The sequence below is a fragment of the Macrotis lagotis genome, chromosome 1 (genome assembly GCF_037893015.1).
Source record: "Macrotis lagotis isolate mMagLag1 chromosome 1, bilby.v1.9.chrom.fasta, whole genome shotgun sequence".
Lineage (NCBI taxonomy): Eukaryota > Metazoa > Chordata > Mammalia > Peramelemorphia > Peramelidae > Macrotis > Macrotis lagotis.
In genome coordinates, this window is record NC_133658.1 from 848,672,267 (window position 1) to 848,687,193 (window position 14,927).

At 37.9% G+C, this 14,927-nt stretch overlaps 1 protein-coding gene across 1 annotated transcript in view; it reads right to left on the reverse strand.

The window, feature by feature from the left end:
* The window catches only part of OSCP1 (organic solute carrier partner 1), a 50,700-nt gene that overhangs the window by 22,263 nt on the left and 13,510 nt on the right, over positions 1-14,927 (reverse strand). Inside the window, exon 2 of the mRNA XM_074217554.1 lies at positions 8,864-9,018. Within this exon, the coding sequence (XP_074073655.1) occupies positions 8,864-9,018 (155 nt within the window). The remainder of the gene's footprint in view (positions 1-8,863; positions 9,019-14,927) is intronic.

The following is a 14,927-nucleotide window of genomic DNA, read 5'->3' on the forward strand; positions in this document are numbered from 1 at the left end:
TATCTTGCCATTGAACCTAGATGGTTCTGGAAAAGAAAGCAAAGCTGGTGACTTTGCACAGCACTCCCTCACTTAAATCCAATTCATTTGCATGTCATGGCATCACCTTTCTGATGTCATGGTCTTCTTCAAGAACAAAGAATAAACAATCTTTCTTTTCTTTCTGATCTCCTTTGTTTTCATTGGTTTAAATATCACCTCTTCACAAGTGACTTCCAGATCTATGTCAAGTAGAAATCTCTCTTGAACTTCAGTCTTGTGTTTATCAATTCCTATTCATCTCTTCAGTTTCCTGAATTTCAAACTCAACATGTCCAAACTGAAATGCACTGAATTTTCCTCTAAACCTGTCTTTTATCCAAACTTCTCTATTTCTAGTGAGGGCACCACCATCCTGCCACTCACCTAGTTTCATGAGTCAAATCAACATTGGTTTTTTCCTTTTCCTTACTCCCTATATTCACTTTGCCTCAGATTCTGCTTTTATAATACTGTTTCCTTCTCTATACTCAACTGCCACAACCCTTGTTTCTACCTTTATGATTTCTTATCTAGTGGGAGAGTGGTGTTGTAATTATAATACCACATTCATATATTTGTCAATAATAGCAGCTACAACAATAGATAGCTATTACAGAGTACTTTAGTGTACTTGAAAAATACTGCATCATTTTTACCCTCAAAACAACAATTTGATATATGTGCTTTTATTATCCCCATTTATAGTTGAGGAAACTAAGTGACTTGTTGAGCTGACAGCTTTTAAGTGTATGAAGCTGGATTAGAACTCAGCTATTGATGACTCCAAGTCCAGGGCACTATTCTAGCTGCTTAAGCAAGACAGAAAACTGTATCAACTGAAAGAATCTTGATTTAATCAATCAAATCCAGAGGTATGAATAAGGTCTGGCTAAACAAATGTAGATATGTCCTGTGGGTCATCAATAAAATAATGAACCAGTTCAGATCCAGGAGCCTGGGCCAGAACAATTCCAGCTAATTCCCTGAAAATGAAGGATGGCACCCTTAGCTGAAGTCTGTCTCCTCCCTCCACTACCACTGACTATAGAAACTTTGTCTTTTTTGGGGGGGCAGGATTTTGTACTTGAGACATCTCAACTTCCCACTATCTTATTAGAAGCTAAGGTCAAATGATGATTCACAGCTTTATAAAGAACTCAAAGAAAACTACATCATAGCCTTCTAACTCTCAAAATCCATGATTATGTAAACTAAGTGTACAAATATATTTATAGTAACACTTTTTGCTGTATCAAAAAACTGGAAACAAATTTCATCACTGGGAGAATGGATGAAAAAACTGTGGTATGTCAACTTAATGGATTTTTTTTTGGCTTTTTCTTTCTTGTAGTTTTTCCCTTTTGTCCTGATTCTTCTTTCTCAACATGACTTATATATAGATATTTGACATGGTTGTACATGTATAAGCTATATAGTTGGTTAATTGTCTTAGAAGAGGGAAGGGAAAAAAAGGGAGGGTGAAAAATTTGGAACTCAAAATTTTACAAAATGAATGAAGTTAATGGAAAATTATTGCATTATAAGAAGTAACAAATGGTGGTGAAACCAAGATGGAAAAGTAAAGACACAGATTCAACTGAATCCTCCCAAATTTCTTTCCAATAATTTAAAAATAATGCCTCAAAACAAATTCTGGAGTGGTAGAACCAACAAAAGGACATAGTGAAACAATTTTCCAGCCAAAGGCTATCTGAAAGGGTCTGTCTCACTGGAGTGAGAGTAGAGCACAGTCCATTGGAGGCCATCTTTGGCCTTGGGAGCAAGTGAATGGGCAGTAGTGCCTTCTAAGCTCTCATCCTACAGATGGTAAGGAACTTGGACACCTGGTCAAAAGATTACACTAGACTTTTGCTAGCACTGGGTGTAGGACTCTGTTGCAATGCCTATACACAGTTCCCAGTTGCAGTCCCAAGGCTAGGAGGAGCCCTAAGAAATTAGAGCATGCAGCAACAAGGGAGTCAGGGACCTTGGTCACAGTATCAGTATAGAGAAGGATGGTTCTTGTTGTTGCTCACAGACAAGAGCACAAGTCAGGAAAGCAGTGACCACACCTCTTCTCAGCTCATACTATCTTGAAGAGCTGAAAACTTACATTATCTCCAGAACTAGTTCTGAAAACAGTATCACAAAAACCCTGAAGCTTGGGACAGTGCCCCTTCTACAGCCTAATTTAATATCAAATTAAATCAAATTAAAAGTCAAGATTATAGGAAGGAAAAAATGAGAAAAAAATAAAAAAAAGAAATCAGATCAAAGACAATTACTATGGTTATAGTGTTGATCAAAACACAAACTTAGAAGAAGACATCCAAAACCTCAGAGACAAATGTGAATTAATCTCAGATCCAAAAAGAATTCCCAGAAGAACTCAAAAAAATTTTTTAAAAATCAAAATAGAGAGGTAGAGGAAAAATTTGGAAAAGGAAAATCATGAAAAAAGGAGTTAATAGGTTAGTAAAGGTGGCACACAAATACTGAAGAAAACAGTACTTTCAAAACAGAAGAGGCACAAAAATTTATTGAAGAGAACTCCTTAAAAAGCAGAATAGGTCAAATGGAAAAGGATGCACAAAACTTCATGAAGATAATAATTCCTTTAAAATTAGAATTGGGCAAATGGAAGCTAATAACTTGTGTCAACAAGAAACAATATATAAATATTTTATTTGTTTTTCCAACAACATACAATGGTAGTTTTTATCAATCATTTCTTTAAATTTTTTTTTTTTTTTTTAGTTTTTGCAAGGCAATGGGGTTAAGTGGCTTGCCCAAGGCCACACGGCTAGGTAATTATTAAAGTGTCTGAGACTGGATTTGAACTCAGGTACTCCTGACTCCAGGGCCGGTGCTCTATCCACTGCGCCACCTAGCCGCCCTAAATTTATTTTTATTAAAGATATTATTTGAGTTTTACAATTTTCCCCCCAATCCCGCTTCCCTCCCCCCCATGGATCAATCATTCTTTTTGCAAGGTTTTGAGTTTTGCAATTTTTCTCTCTCCCTCCCTTCTCTCCCTCCTCCCCCATGAAAGCAATTTGATATAGTCTTTACACTTGTAACCATGATCCAAAAATAAAAAAAATCAAAAGAATAAAGAAAATAGAAGAAAATGTGAAATATATGTGAAATATCTCACTGGAAAACTGATTGATCTGGAAAACAGATTGAGAGACAATTATCTCTACCCAAAGCCATGATCAAAGAAAGAATAATCTCAATATCATATTTGGAAATTATCAAGAAAAACTACCCTGATATCATGGAAATTAAAATTGAAATTGAAAATCTACTGATTACCTCCTGAAAGAGATCCCAAAATGAAAACTTCCAGGAAGAGTATAGCAAAATTCCAGAACTCCCATATCAATAAGAAAGCATTGCAAGTAGCCAGAAAGAAATGCAGTTAAAATAACACAAGATTTCTTAGTCTCTGCATTAAAGGATCAAAGGGCTTAGAATATGATATTCTGGAGGGCAAAGAAGCTAGGATTACAACCAAAAGACAGCAACCAAACAAAACTGATATATAGTCCTTCAAAGGAAAAAAACTAGTTATTTAATGAAATAAAGAACTTTCAAATATTCCTGATGAAAAAGACCAAACCTGAACAGAAAAATATGATTTTTAAATACAAGACTCAAGAAAAGCATAAAATATTTAATAAGGTTAAACTATTTATATCCCATCATGGGAAGATAATTTTTTTTGCAAGAAAAATCTTTTATATGAAATATCTTAGCCTATTCTATCTCTCCTTTCTCTTACTCCCAGTATATTTCCCTTTTAGTCATTGACTCCATTTTTACAATATATTATATCTTCAAATTCAGCTCTCTCCTGTGCTTCATCTATAAAAGCTCCTTCTACCTGTTCTATTAAATGAGAAGGTTCATGAGTATTATCAGTATCATTTTTATATGCAGGAATACATTCAGCTCATCATCATTAAGTCCCTCATAATTTACCCTTCTCCTCCATTCTCTTATGCTTCACCTGAGTCTTGTACTTGAAGGTTAAACTTTCTGTTTAGCTCTAGTCATTTCAACAGGAACATTTGAAATTCCCATTTCATTGAAAATCCATCTTTTCCCCTGGAAGAGGATGTTCAGTTTTGCTGGGCAGTTGATTCTTGGTTGCATTCTAAGCTCTTTTGCCTTCCGTTATATTATATCCTAAGTCCTATGAGCCCTTAATATAGTTGCTGCTAAGTTCTGTGTGATCCTGACTGCAGCTCCATGATATTTGAATTGTGTCCTTCTGGCTGCTTGTAATATTTTCTCTTTGACAGGAGCTCTTGAACTTGGCTGTAATATTTCTGAGTTGTTTTTTTTTTTGTATCTCTTTCTGGTGGAGATCAGTGGATTCTCTCAATTTCTATTTTACCCTCTGCTTCTAGGTCAGGGCAATTTTCCTGTAGGAATTCTTTAAAAATCAGGTCAAGGCTCTTTTCCTGATCATGATTTTGAGGCATCCCAATAATTCCCAGATCAGTTGTTTTTTCAATGAGATATTTCACATTTTCTTCTAAATTTTTATTCTTTTGGTGTTGGAGTATTGTGTTTTGATTTCTTATAAAGTCATCAGCTTCCTTTAGCTCCATTCTACATCTGAAGGATTTGTTTTCCTCAGAGAACTTTCTTATCTCCTTTTCCATCTGGTCAATTCTGCTTTTTAAAGCATTCTTCTCCTCAATAACTTTTTGAACTATTTTATCCATTTGACCTAAGCTGTTTTTTAACATGTTATTTTCTTCAGCATTTTTTTGGATCTCCTTGACTAAGCTGTTGACTTCATTTTCTTGTTTTTCCTGCATCTCTCTCATTTCTTTCTTTCTTTTTTTTTGTTTAGGTTTTTGCAAGGCAATGGGGTTAAGTGATTTGCCCAAGGACACACAGCTAGGTAATTATTAAGTGTCTGAGGCTGGACTTGAACTCAGGTACTCCTGACTCCAGGGCTGGTGCTCTATCCACTGCATCACCTAGCCACCCCTACTCTCTCATTTCTTTTCCCAATTTTTTTCAATCTCCCTTACTTGATTTTCAAAAATCTTTTTTGAGCTCTGTCATAGCTTGAACCCAACTTCTATATTTCTTGGAGTCTTTAGATGCAGAAGCTTGGACATTCTCACCTTCAAATTGAGTATTTTGATCCTCCATGTGATCATAGACAAAGTAAATTGTCAATGATCCAGTTTCTCTTTTTTTTCTGTTTACTCATTCCCCAGCCTGTGCCTGGTTTTGGGGGGCTTCCTGAGCTTTTGAGTTTTATTGGGGCATGCTCAGTGTGTGAGGCTCTGACTGCTCTCCTGGTCTGTGAATGATCACAAGTGCACCCCTCTGCCACAGGGCTGAGTGGGGGAGTCCCTGTTCTATGGGGGGCCTAGACTGCAATCAGGATCTGGATGTGGTCAGAGCCCCACAGTCCTGTTCTAGGGACAGAGGACAGACCTTGGAAGTCTTTCTCCACTCCCTTACCTTTGGTGGGCTGAGCCCATGGGAAGATAATTTTAGAGGTCCCTTCCAGTTCTGATATTCTGTAATTCTGGGTCAGTGAAAGAAATACAGGTGTAGTAGGAGAGGTAGATCATAGAAGCCAAAAGAAGAGAAATTCAAGGTGGATGGAACTGGTCATTAGTGTCAAATAAACTGGTAAGGTCAAGAAAATTTGGATAAAGAAAAGGTACTGATGACCCTTGGGAAAGCAGTCTTGGCAGAGTTGTAGGTAAAAATCAAATTATTATGGGCTAAGGATGGGAAAAAAAGGGAGGTACTAGGAGACAATAGGTATAAATCAGTTATTTTTAGAAGTGTAGCAGTGAAAGAAAAAAAGATATAGGATCATAGATTAGAACTAAAAGGGATCTTGGGGACCATCATTGACACAACAGAACTAATTATTTTTCTCTCTAACTTCTCTCATCCTTCTACCTTTCCAATGACTATAGAGGATAACATCATTGTCCCTACTGCTCAAGTTCCCCACCTTGGAGTAATCCTGGATTTCTCATCGTCTATCATTTCTTATATTCAAGCTGCTGCTAAGCTTTGTAAATCTCACCTTTGCCACACTTCTCTCATATATTTTTCTCTCCTTTCACAGTGCCACTCTCTGCTGGTGAATCTGCCTCCCTCAAGTCTCTCCCTACTCTGATTCATCCTTCCTTCAACCACCAAAGTGATTTTTCCTAAAGCACAGGTTTGACCATGTCATATTTCCACTCTCCTCTACCCTCAATTCCCCACTCAATAAGATCCAGTGGTTCCCTATTGCCTCCAAGATTAAATACAAAATGTTCAGTTTGATATTCATAGCTCTCCATAACATTGCCCTCTCCTACCTTTCCAGTCTTTTTACTCCTCATTCCATCCATATGTGGAACCATCAATTACAGCAAATGGAGAAGTTTTGAGTACTGTGGATAAATTCATTTACCTTGGCAATGTCCTTTCCAAGGAGGTACATATTGACAATGAGGTTGATATACACATTGACAGACCTAGCTCAGTATCTGGGAGGCTCCAAAAGATGGTATGGGAAAGAAGAGATATTAGACTGATTACCAAACTGAAGGTCTATATAGCTGCTGTGCTGTGAAACCTGGACAGTTTACCAACACTATGTCAGGAAACTGAGTCACTCCCATTTAAAATTATCTTAGGAAGATTCTGAAGATCACCCAGCAGAAGATACTAGAGACTGAGGTCTTTTCTTGAGCTAAACTGCCTAACATTCCAACTTTACTACAGAGAATGCAACTACAATGGGCTGGGCCTTGTTAGAATACCAGACAAACACTTGCCAAAAAAAATCCCATTTTCTGGAGAATTCACATAAGGCAAGTGCTCACAAGGGTGTCAGAAGAAACAATACTGAGGCACCCTGAAGGTCTCATTGAAAGATTTTAGAATTTATTGTACAGCATGGAAGGCACTGGCACAGGACCACCCAGCCTGGCATAACCTCATCAGATAGGGTGCTGCACTCTGTGAGGAAGGCAGAATTGAAGCAGCTCAAAAGAAATGTGACAACTGTAAGTTTAGAGAACCTACCCCGGGTGTTCAATGGAATATTTGTACCTGACCTGTGATAGAGCATTCCGAGCTCATATTGATCTGATCAGCCATAGTTGGACACACTATAATTTGTCTCAAATACTGTGATATCATTTTGGTCTTCTTTGATAATGAAGGACAAGAATCAACCAACTTCTTACTCCCCAAAATGTACTCTTAACCCATACTGTCTGCATGAAATTGATTTTTCATCTGCCTTCTTACTGAGCCAAGAGTCCTGCATCTCTCTAAGCTTTGTTCAAAAGAGTCAGAAGAAGTGATACCAGGACACCTTAAAGGTCTCATTGAAGAACTTTAGAATTGATTGTACAGCATGGGAGACACTGGCTCAGCATGGCATGCCCTCATCAGTGAGGATGTTGTGCTCTATGAGGAAGGCAGAATTGAAGCAGCTCAAAGGAAACATGACATCCTTAAGTTTGGAGTACCCACCCCAGGTGTTCACGTGAACTATTTGTGCCAGACCTGTGGTAGAGCATCCCGAGTTTGTATTGGTCTGATCAGCCACAGTTAGACACACTGCAATTTGTCATATACAGTGATGTCATTTTGGTCTTCTTCAATAATGAAGGACAAGAATCAAGGACCAACCACTCCTTTGGCCTTCTGGCAGATCCACAAACAAGATCCTCCATTTGTCAGACCCACACATTTTCTCTGGCTATACCCCAAACCCAGAATGCTCTTCCTTCTCCACTCTGATTACTGACCTCCCAGGCTTTCTTTAAGTACTAATGAAAATCCCACCTTCTGTGGCAGAAAGTGGTTGAAAGACTTGTCCAGTGTCATAGAGTTGGTGAGTTGGACTGGATCTGAACTCAAGTCTACCAGACTGCAAGTTTAATGCTCTCCCTACTATATTATCTAATTCCTTCCAATGTAGCAACTCACATTGGTTAACCTTATTATTGGTTCACTTAATGGGCTGTGTTGATGATATAATATTTACATGAGTAATGTTTGATGATCACACTAATATGTTTGACATTTCTATTGCACTTTAATGCTTACAAAGCACTTTCTTTCTGAAGATGACTTTGTAAGATAGAGAGAGTAATAGTTCTGTGATTATTAGTTCCTGTGTAATAAATGTGATAAAACAGCTCCCTGTGATAAATGAAGTAAAGGCTCCATGGACACACAAGTAGCAAATATCCAGTTCAAATCTGAACCAAGTCTTCTTGAGTCTTGATCCAACCATGTTGCTAGTATATAACACCAACTCTTATAGTGCCATGGGAGGTGAGGGGAAATGACTGGGGGTCTGAAGGTCTTCAAATCTCTAGGATAATTAATGGAGATAAATCAAATAACACTGGGGCCCCAGTTGACTTGCAGGGTTGGATGAAGTCCTAAAGCTGTGCCACAGTTCAAGGGTTGGGGCATCAGCTATTTCATTGATTTTTAAAAGTAATATAAAGCAGCAGTTCCTCTAAACAGAACTACTGTTCTTCAGAATGAAGTGCTCCAATTTGTTTTCCTAAAGTGACAATTTTATTATTAAACTGGTACAATTTTGAAAGTGTTTTGAAGTTGGATTTGAGATTTCTGATTTTCTACAACAATATACTTAATTGGAGGTCTAATAAGTCAGGTAAGAATGAAAATGAATTAAGTTGGGGGAAGATGGGAAGATTATTTAGTTTAGGTTATCATTTCAGTCTGGGGCAAAAAAAATCAGGGGGGGCAAAAAAAATCAGGAAAGGCAGAATAAATGTAAGTTAGAGAAGAAAGAGACTCTGCTCACCTTATCCATGCTGGCCTGATTTAGTCTCATGATGGAGGCATGAGCCAGGCGATCATAGACTGTTCTCAGGGCCTTCTTGGAATAGAGCTCTTGGGGCTTGAACAACTCCTCCAAAAATTTTTTATTGAACATGGTTGAGATGATGTCACTCATAACTGTAAAGATAAAAGAGAACATAGCTGAATAGTATGTAGGAGCAAACTCTTCAGAAGCATCTCAGAAGGATGGACCTGAGAGTACCACAGGTCTAGGTTGGGTTGCATGCTTTATGAAATGCTAACAGGAGAGGAGTGGTGCAGTATAAATCACAGTTCAAAAACAGAGGAAGGAAAACCTTGCCACAATAGAGTTCTAGTTCCATAGTCAGGAGAACCTGAGTTCAAATCTGGCCTTAGATACTTACTAGTTGTGTGAATCTGGGCAAGTAACTTAAGTCTGTTTGCCTCAGTTTCCTCATCTGTAAAATGAAGTGGAGAAGGAAATGGCAAACCACTCCAGAATCTTTGAGAAGAAAAATCAATACAGTCACGGAATTGGACATGACTGAACAATGATATGAAGGAGGTATTTGTCTTCCTTTATAAGATCTCCACTAAAAGATCTTATTTCATTAACAACAAACATTTATTAAGAGGTTCTAATGTGCAAGGCACTTTGTTAGGCATGAAGGGGGGAATGTAAAGATAAAAATTACAGTTTATGGGCAGCTAGGTGGCGCAGTGGATAGAGCACTGGCCCTGGAGTCAGGAGTACCTGAGTGCAAATCCGTCCTGAGGCACTTAACAATTACCTAGCTGCAAGCAACTTAACCCCATTGCCTTGCAAAAAACAAAACAAACAAACAAAAAAACCAAAACCAAAACCTAAAAAAAAAAATGACAGTTTGAGCTCTCTAGGAGTTGCAGGTTTTCTGAGGTATGAGGAGGAATATATTTTCACAGAGAACAACAGTACAAAATAGTATGTGGTAGGGTAAAGGAAGAAATACAGGGAAGTAGCCCAATTGGCTCTTGCTTGCAGAAGCCATGGAACACATTTTAGTTGAATTGAAAGGAAGATGAGAATTACCAAAAGCAGCAGGGACAGAGGAGAGCGACCCAAGGTGTTGTGGAGTTGGGACACAGGCTATGTTCAAAGGTCAGTTTAGTGGAGTGAAATAAGGTGGAAGATGGATTGGGAAGGTCCTTAAATACCACAAGGAGGATTTTTTAGCAGGCCAGAGTGAGCCACTGAAGGCATGGGAGTTTGACCTGTGAGTCAGGAAGCTCATTTTAGCGCTTGTGTAAAGAATGGTGTGGAAGGGGAGAAACTGGAGGCAAGGAGACCAGAAGAAGTCTATGATAATAGCCCAGAGAAGAGGACTGAAATAGAGCAGTGAAAGTGTGAGTGGAGAGCAGGGATGTACTTGAAAGAAGTGATAAAAACAGAACCAACAGAATTTTGGTAACCGATTGGATTATGAGAAGAGGAAGAGTCAGACTTTCAATCTAGATCATGGGAGTTTGAAAAGTGAAATATGAGAAATACGAGAAAGCTGACACAGAAGTTTTCTTCTTCCCCATAGGGGGTGCTAAGTTATATAGTTATCTCAAACTGGGTAGGAAATATTTATAATAATGAATATATAAGTCCCTCCCTGCAATAATAAAAGCACAAGACATCTTTAAATATTTTCTATTTGGTCAATTCTATCCAAATTCTGGATGGAAGGCCTATGGCTAAAATATGAAGTTTTAATTTTTATTTTTCTACAATCCACAAATAATGGTGTGGTAATCCTCATCACTTCATACTTCCTGAATTTTGAATTTTACTCTAGCATCATACTATGCACTTGAAAATAACCAATACCGAATCAACATAGTATATTTGTTTCTCATATTTTATAAATTAGATTTAGACTATTAGAATAGTAAGGGTTCTAACAGAAAGACAATTTGGTGCAATCCCTTCATTTTATAGATATTATACAGGCAGAAAGATTTGCCTCCAATCACATAGTAAGATAGATGTTGGTCATATACTGAATTCTTTTCCCACTAAGTATTTATTTTTCAAAAAAACTACTTTTTTGGCTTTATTTAACGTAGACTAACATTTTGTCTTAACTGGTTAAAAAACCTAACAACATCAACTTCATTAATTTTAAGCTCATAGCATTTTTTTTACTTTTAAACACATATTTATTGTTTCCTTCATACATTTAACTATTCTGAAACAATAAAAAAACAGGCAAGTGGTTGTTTTGAGGCTAATAACTCAAATTTATTTAACAGTGTAAGGTTTAAAAAACACTTTCCTCATAACAGCCCTGGGGGGTGTATAGTGCGAATGTGATTATCTCGCTCTAACAAATGTGGCAAGGGAAGCTTAGAGAGGTTAAGTGACTTAACCATCATTACTTAAATGAGGCCCCACCAGGAATAAGCTTAAAAATGAATAAGAGTCTTTTTCTCAGAGATAATAATGGTTAAGGCAGAGTAGAAAATAATAAGAATCCACCCTAAAAAATATAGTAGTACCATCAACCCTGTGTGTCTTGCAAAACTTGGAAATAGCTACCAATTAGCTCTGGGATATTTCCATTGCTCTGGGGCCTTTGAGCACCCTGCAGGAATCCAGGGGGAAAAAAGGGATTAGGATGAAAGAAAGCAGCTTTAAAAGAGATAGATTCCTTAGGTAATGAGTTAACCATGATGGCAAAGGAAAAAAGTTCAACTTCTTCCTTCTGAAATGTGAATAGTCTATTCCAGATATAATGGATCTTTTTAGGAGGGCAGTCCAAGAGCACAAATAGAGTCAAATGTCTGAGGATGGGATGCAAGGAAATTGAAATGTCAGAGGACAAAGACGACCCTGGCTGTTTTTAGGTTTGGAGGCTGAGGAGATTTCCAATGTTACCACCCTTTCTTAGTCCTTCACTGAATGCTTCCTCCTTGTACAGGACAATGATACAATAGTCTCATAATTTACTTACTATATCTTCCCATTCTAAATTTTGTTACTGTTTTGACAAAATAATCTTCCTTATGCATGTCTGATTAAAACTTTTCAGTGACCTAAGGCATCTAAAATCCAAATTTCTTAGCATGACATGTAAGGTCTTATGGAATCTGCTTCCTGTCTAGACCTCTCGAGTTATCTCATAGCACTCACTTATCATGTTCCTCATCCTTCCCTAAACAACTCAGTGCTTTTATCCCTGCCATTCCCTCTGCCTAGCATCCTCCCTGTCTTTCTCCTTGTTGAAATCCTTAATAAAACCTCTACTGGGCCTCTCATTGAGAAGTGGTCTTTCTTTTATTCAGAATACTTTCTTATATACTCACTGAGGTTTTTTTTGGTATGATAATTATTAAAATGAAGTTTTCATTAAGGTGGGGAGCATGTCTTAGATCATCTTTCTATCTTCTCCCTGTCTACAATGCCCTCCAAAGCACTATTTACTGTAGTGGAACAATAAGTAGTTGATTCAATAAAGAATATCTTTTAGGGCCACAAAATTACCCTGGTCTTAAATAGTCTGTTTCATGCAAAGACCATATACACAATCTCAAAAATCTATTTGTAGTCTTTGGCACTCAAAGAGGAGGTCATGTGATCAAACCCCATTACTGGTATCTACAAAGGTAGGGGAGTACCTGATACTGCCCTCCATCATTCAGTCAAAAAAGCATGTCTATGGAATTCAAAGGGAATACAAAGACTGACAAAAACAAGATCACACCTCAGGTATCTTAAATTCTAATGGTAGAGACAACATGCAAATCACTATGTACATACAAGACTCATACAGTGTAAATGAATGAAGCACATGTTAAACATTTACTATGTGTAAAGTGTTGTGAAAAGAGCTGAGGTAAGACAGTCCTTTTCTTAAGGAGCTCATGTTCCAATGATGGAGATACCACCAATGGCAGGTTTCATCTGCAAGTCAAATGGAAAGGTCCTTTAGACCTTAGTGTACAATGGAAAGCAGATAGGAATGCTGCTTCTTTATTTTCATTTTACTGACCAAATCTTACTAGTTTCTGAGGCTGAGCCACTCTACAGTGTCAAGGACTCTCCTTTCTGTGTCTTGGGTAGCTTTGACTGCAGCCCTGCTTAGGGTAGCTTCTAGGATGATGAGTGAGAGTACTGGACCAAAATCTCTCCTCTTCCAAGGAAAAGTCCAACAGAAGTACCTTTAACTCCTCTGTTCTTCAGCATTGTCCCATTATCATTAATCCTGGCTTTGGTCACACTTTCCACTCTTCTCAATCCCGATCCCTTGATGAACCAGGCCAACTCTACACTATTTTTGATGCTTTATTTTTTTTTTTCTTGCTTCTGTGTCTGGTTGTAAACAATTAAACCAGAACAAACCTCAACCATGGACTATTCTCACATCAACCTCTTTTTCCCCTAATCACAATTCCCTGATGAAAGTAGATGAAATCATAAAAATTCAAACTGGGTTAATTTTTGATTTAAGTCAGTTAACTTAAACCAATCTCATGATAGCAAGGCAAGCCAACTAATATTCCCTGAAGCCCTTTCCTATTCACCACACCAATTGCTCCAAACCTTTTCTCTCCTTTAGTCTCCCATGATTCTCTCTCCCCTTTTTTTTTGGGGGGGGGTCTTTTTAGTTTTGTAGGGCAATGGGGTTATGGTCACATAGGCTAGTTAAGTATCAAGTATCTGAGGTCAAATATGAACTCAGGTCCTCCTGACTTCAGGGCTGGTACTGTATCAACTGTACCACCTAGCCATATCTCCTATTTTTGATTCTGAAATATTGTCTCATACTTTATAGAAACAATTAAAGCAATTTTCCAAGAGTTCTCTTCTTTTCTCTATTCATCTCATGTCTCTCTGACATGTCCCCCCACTATGTCATCCTTCATTCCAGTCTCAGATGATGAGGTAGCCCTTCTTTTATCAAGTCCAATTCTTCATACTAACCTTTGATCCTACTCATTCTAGCAGACTGTCTCCTCCAGCATTGCCAGGTTTTAATCTCTCCCTATTCACTGGTACCTTCTCTGATGTCCACAAATATGCCCACCTTTTTTTAAAGTTTTTGCAAGGCAAACGGGTTTAAGTGGCTTGCCTAAGGCCACACAGCTAGGTAATTATTAAGTGTCTGAGACTGGATTTGAACCCAGGTACTCCTGACTCCAGGGCAGGTGCTTTATCCACTATGCCACCTAGCCACCCCTATGCCCATTTTTTTAAAAGCCCTCACTAGACCCTACCATACCCACCAGTTATCATCATATAACTTTCCTTCTCACCTAAATTTGGAAAAGTCATGTACAATTGGTGCCTCTACTTCTTTTCTCATTCTTTCCTAAACCCTTTGCAATATGGCTCCTGATCTTGTTTTTCTACTACAACTGCTCTCTTCAAAGTTACTGATGATCTCTTAATCTTCAAAACTATTAGCCTCTATTTAATCTGCATCCTTCTTGATCTCTCAATAGCATTGGATACTGTTGAACATTTTCTGCTCTTGCAAACTTTCTCATTATTTTTCTGTCACTCTTATCCTACTTGTCTGACCACTCCTTAGTCTTTTGCTGGATCCTTGTACATGTCATTTCCACTAAGTGTGAGTATCTTACAAGGCTCTGTACTGAACGCTCTCCTCTTTTCTCTCTACACTATCTGATTTATCAACTCCCAAAGTTTTAACTATCATCTCTAGGCAGTTGGTATTCATATCTATTTACCCAGACCTCTCTCTTGAGCTCTGGTCCCACATAACCACTGCTGAACATTTTAAACTGAGTGTCCTACAAATAGGAATCTCAAACTCAACAAGCCCAAAACAGAATTTACTTTCTTCTAGAAATTCTCAGTTGAGTGTCCCATCATGCTTGCAGTCACCTAGGTTCATCATTCTAGCATCATCTTTTACTCTTCTAATTCACTCTACATATCCAACCAGTTGCCAAATCCTATACTTCTTTTCTCTATAATATATAATATGTTCCTTTCTTTCCACCCAATCACCACCCTATTTCAGACCCTCATCATTGCTTGCCTGGACGATGACCATGACTTTCTATTTGGTCCT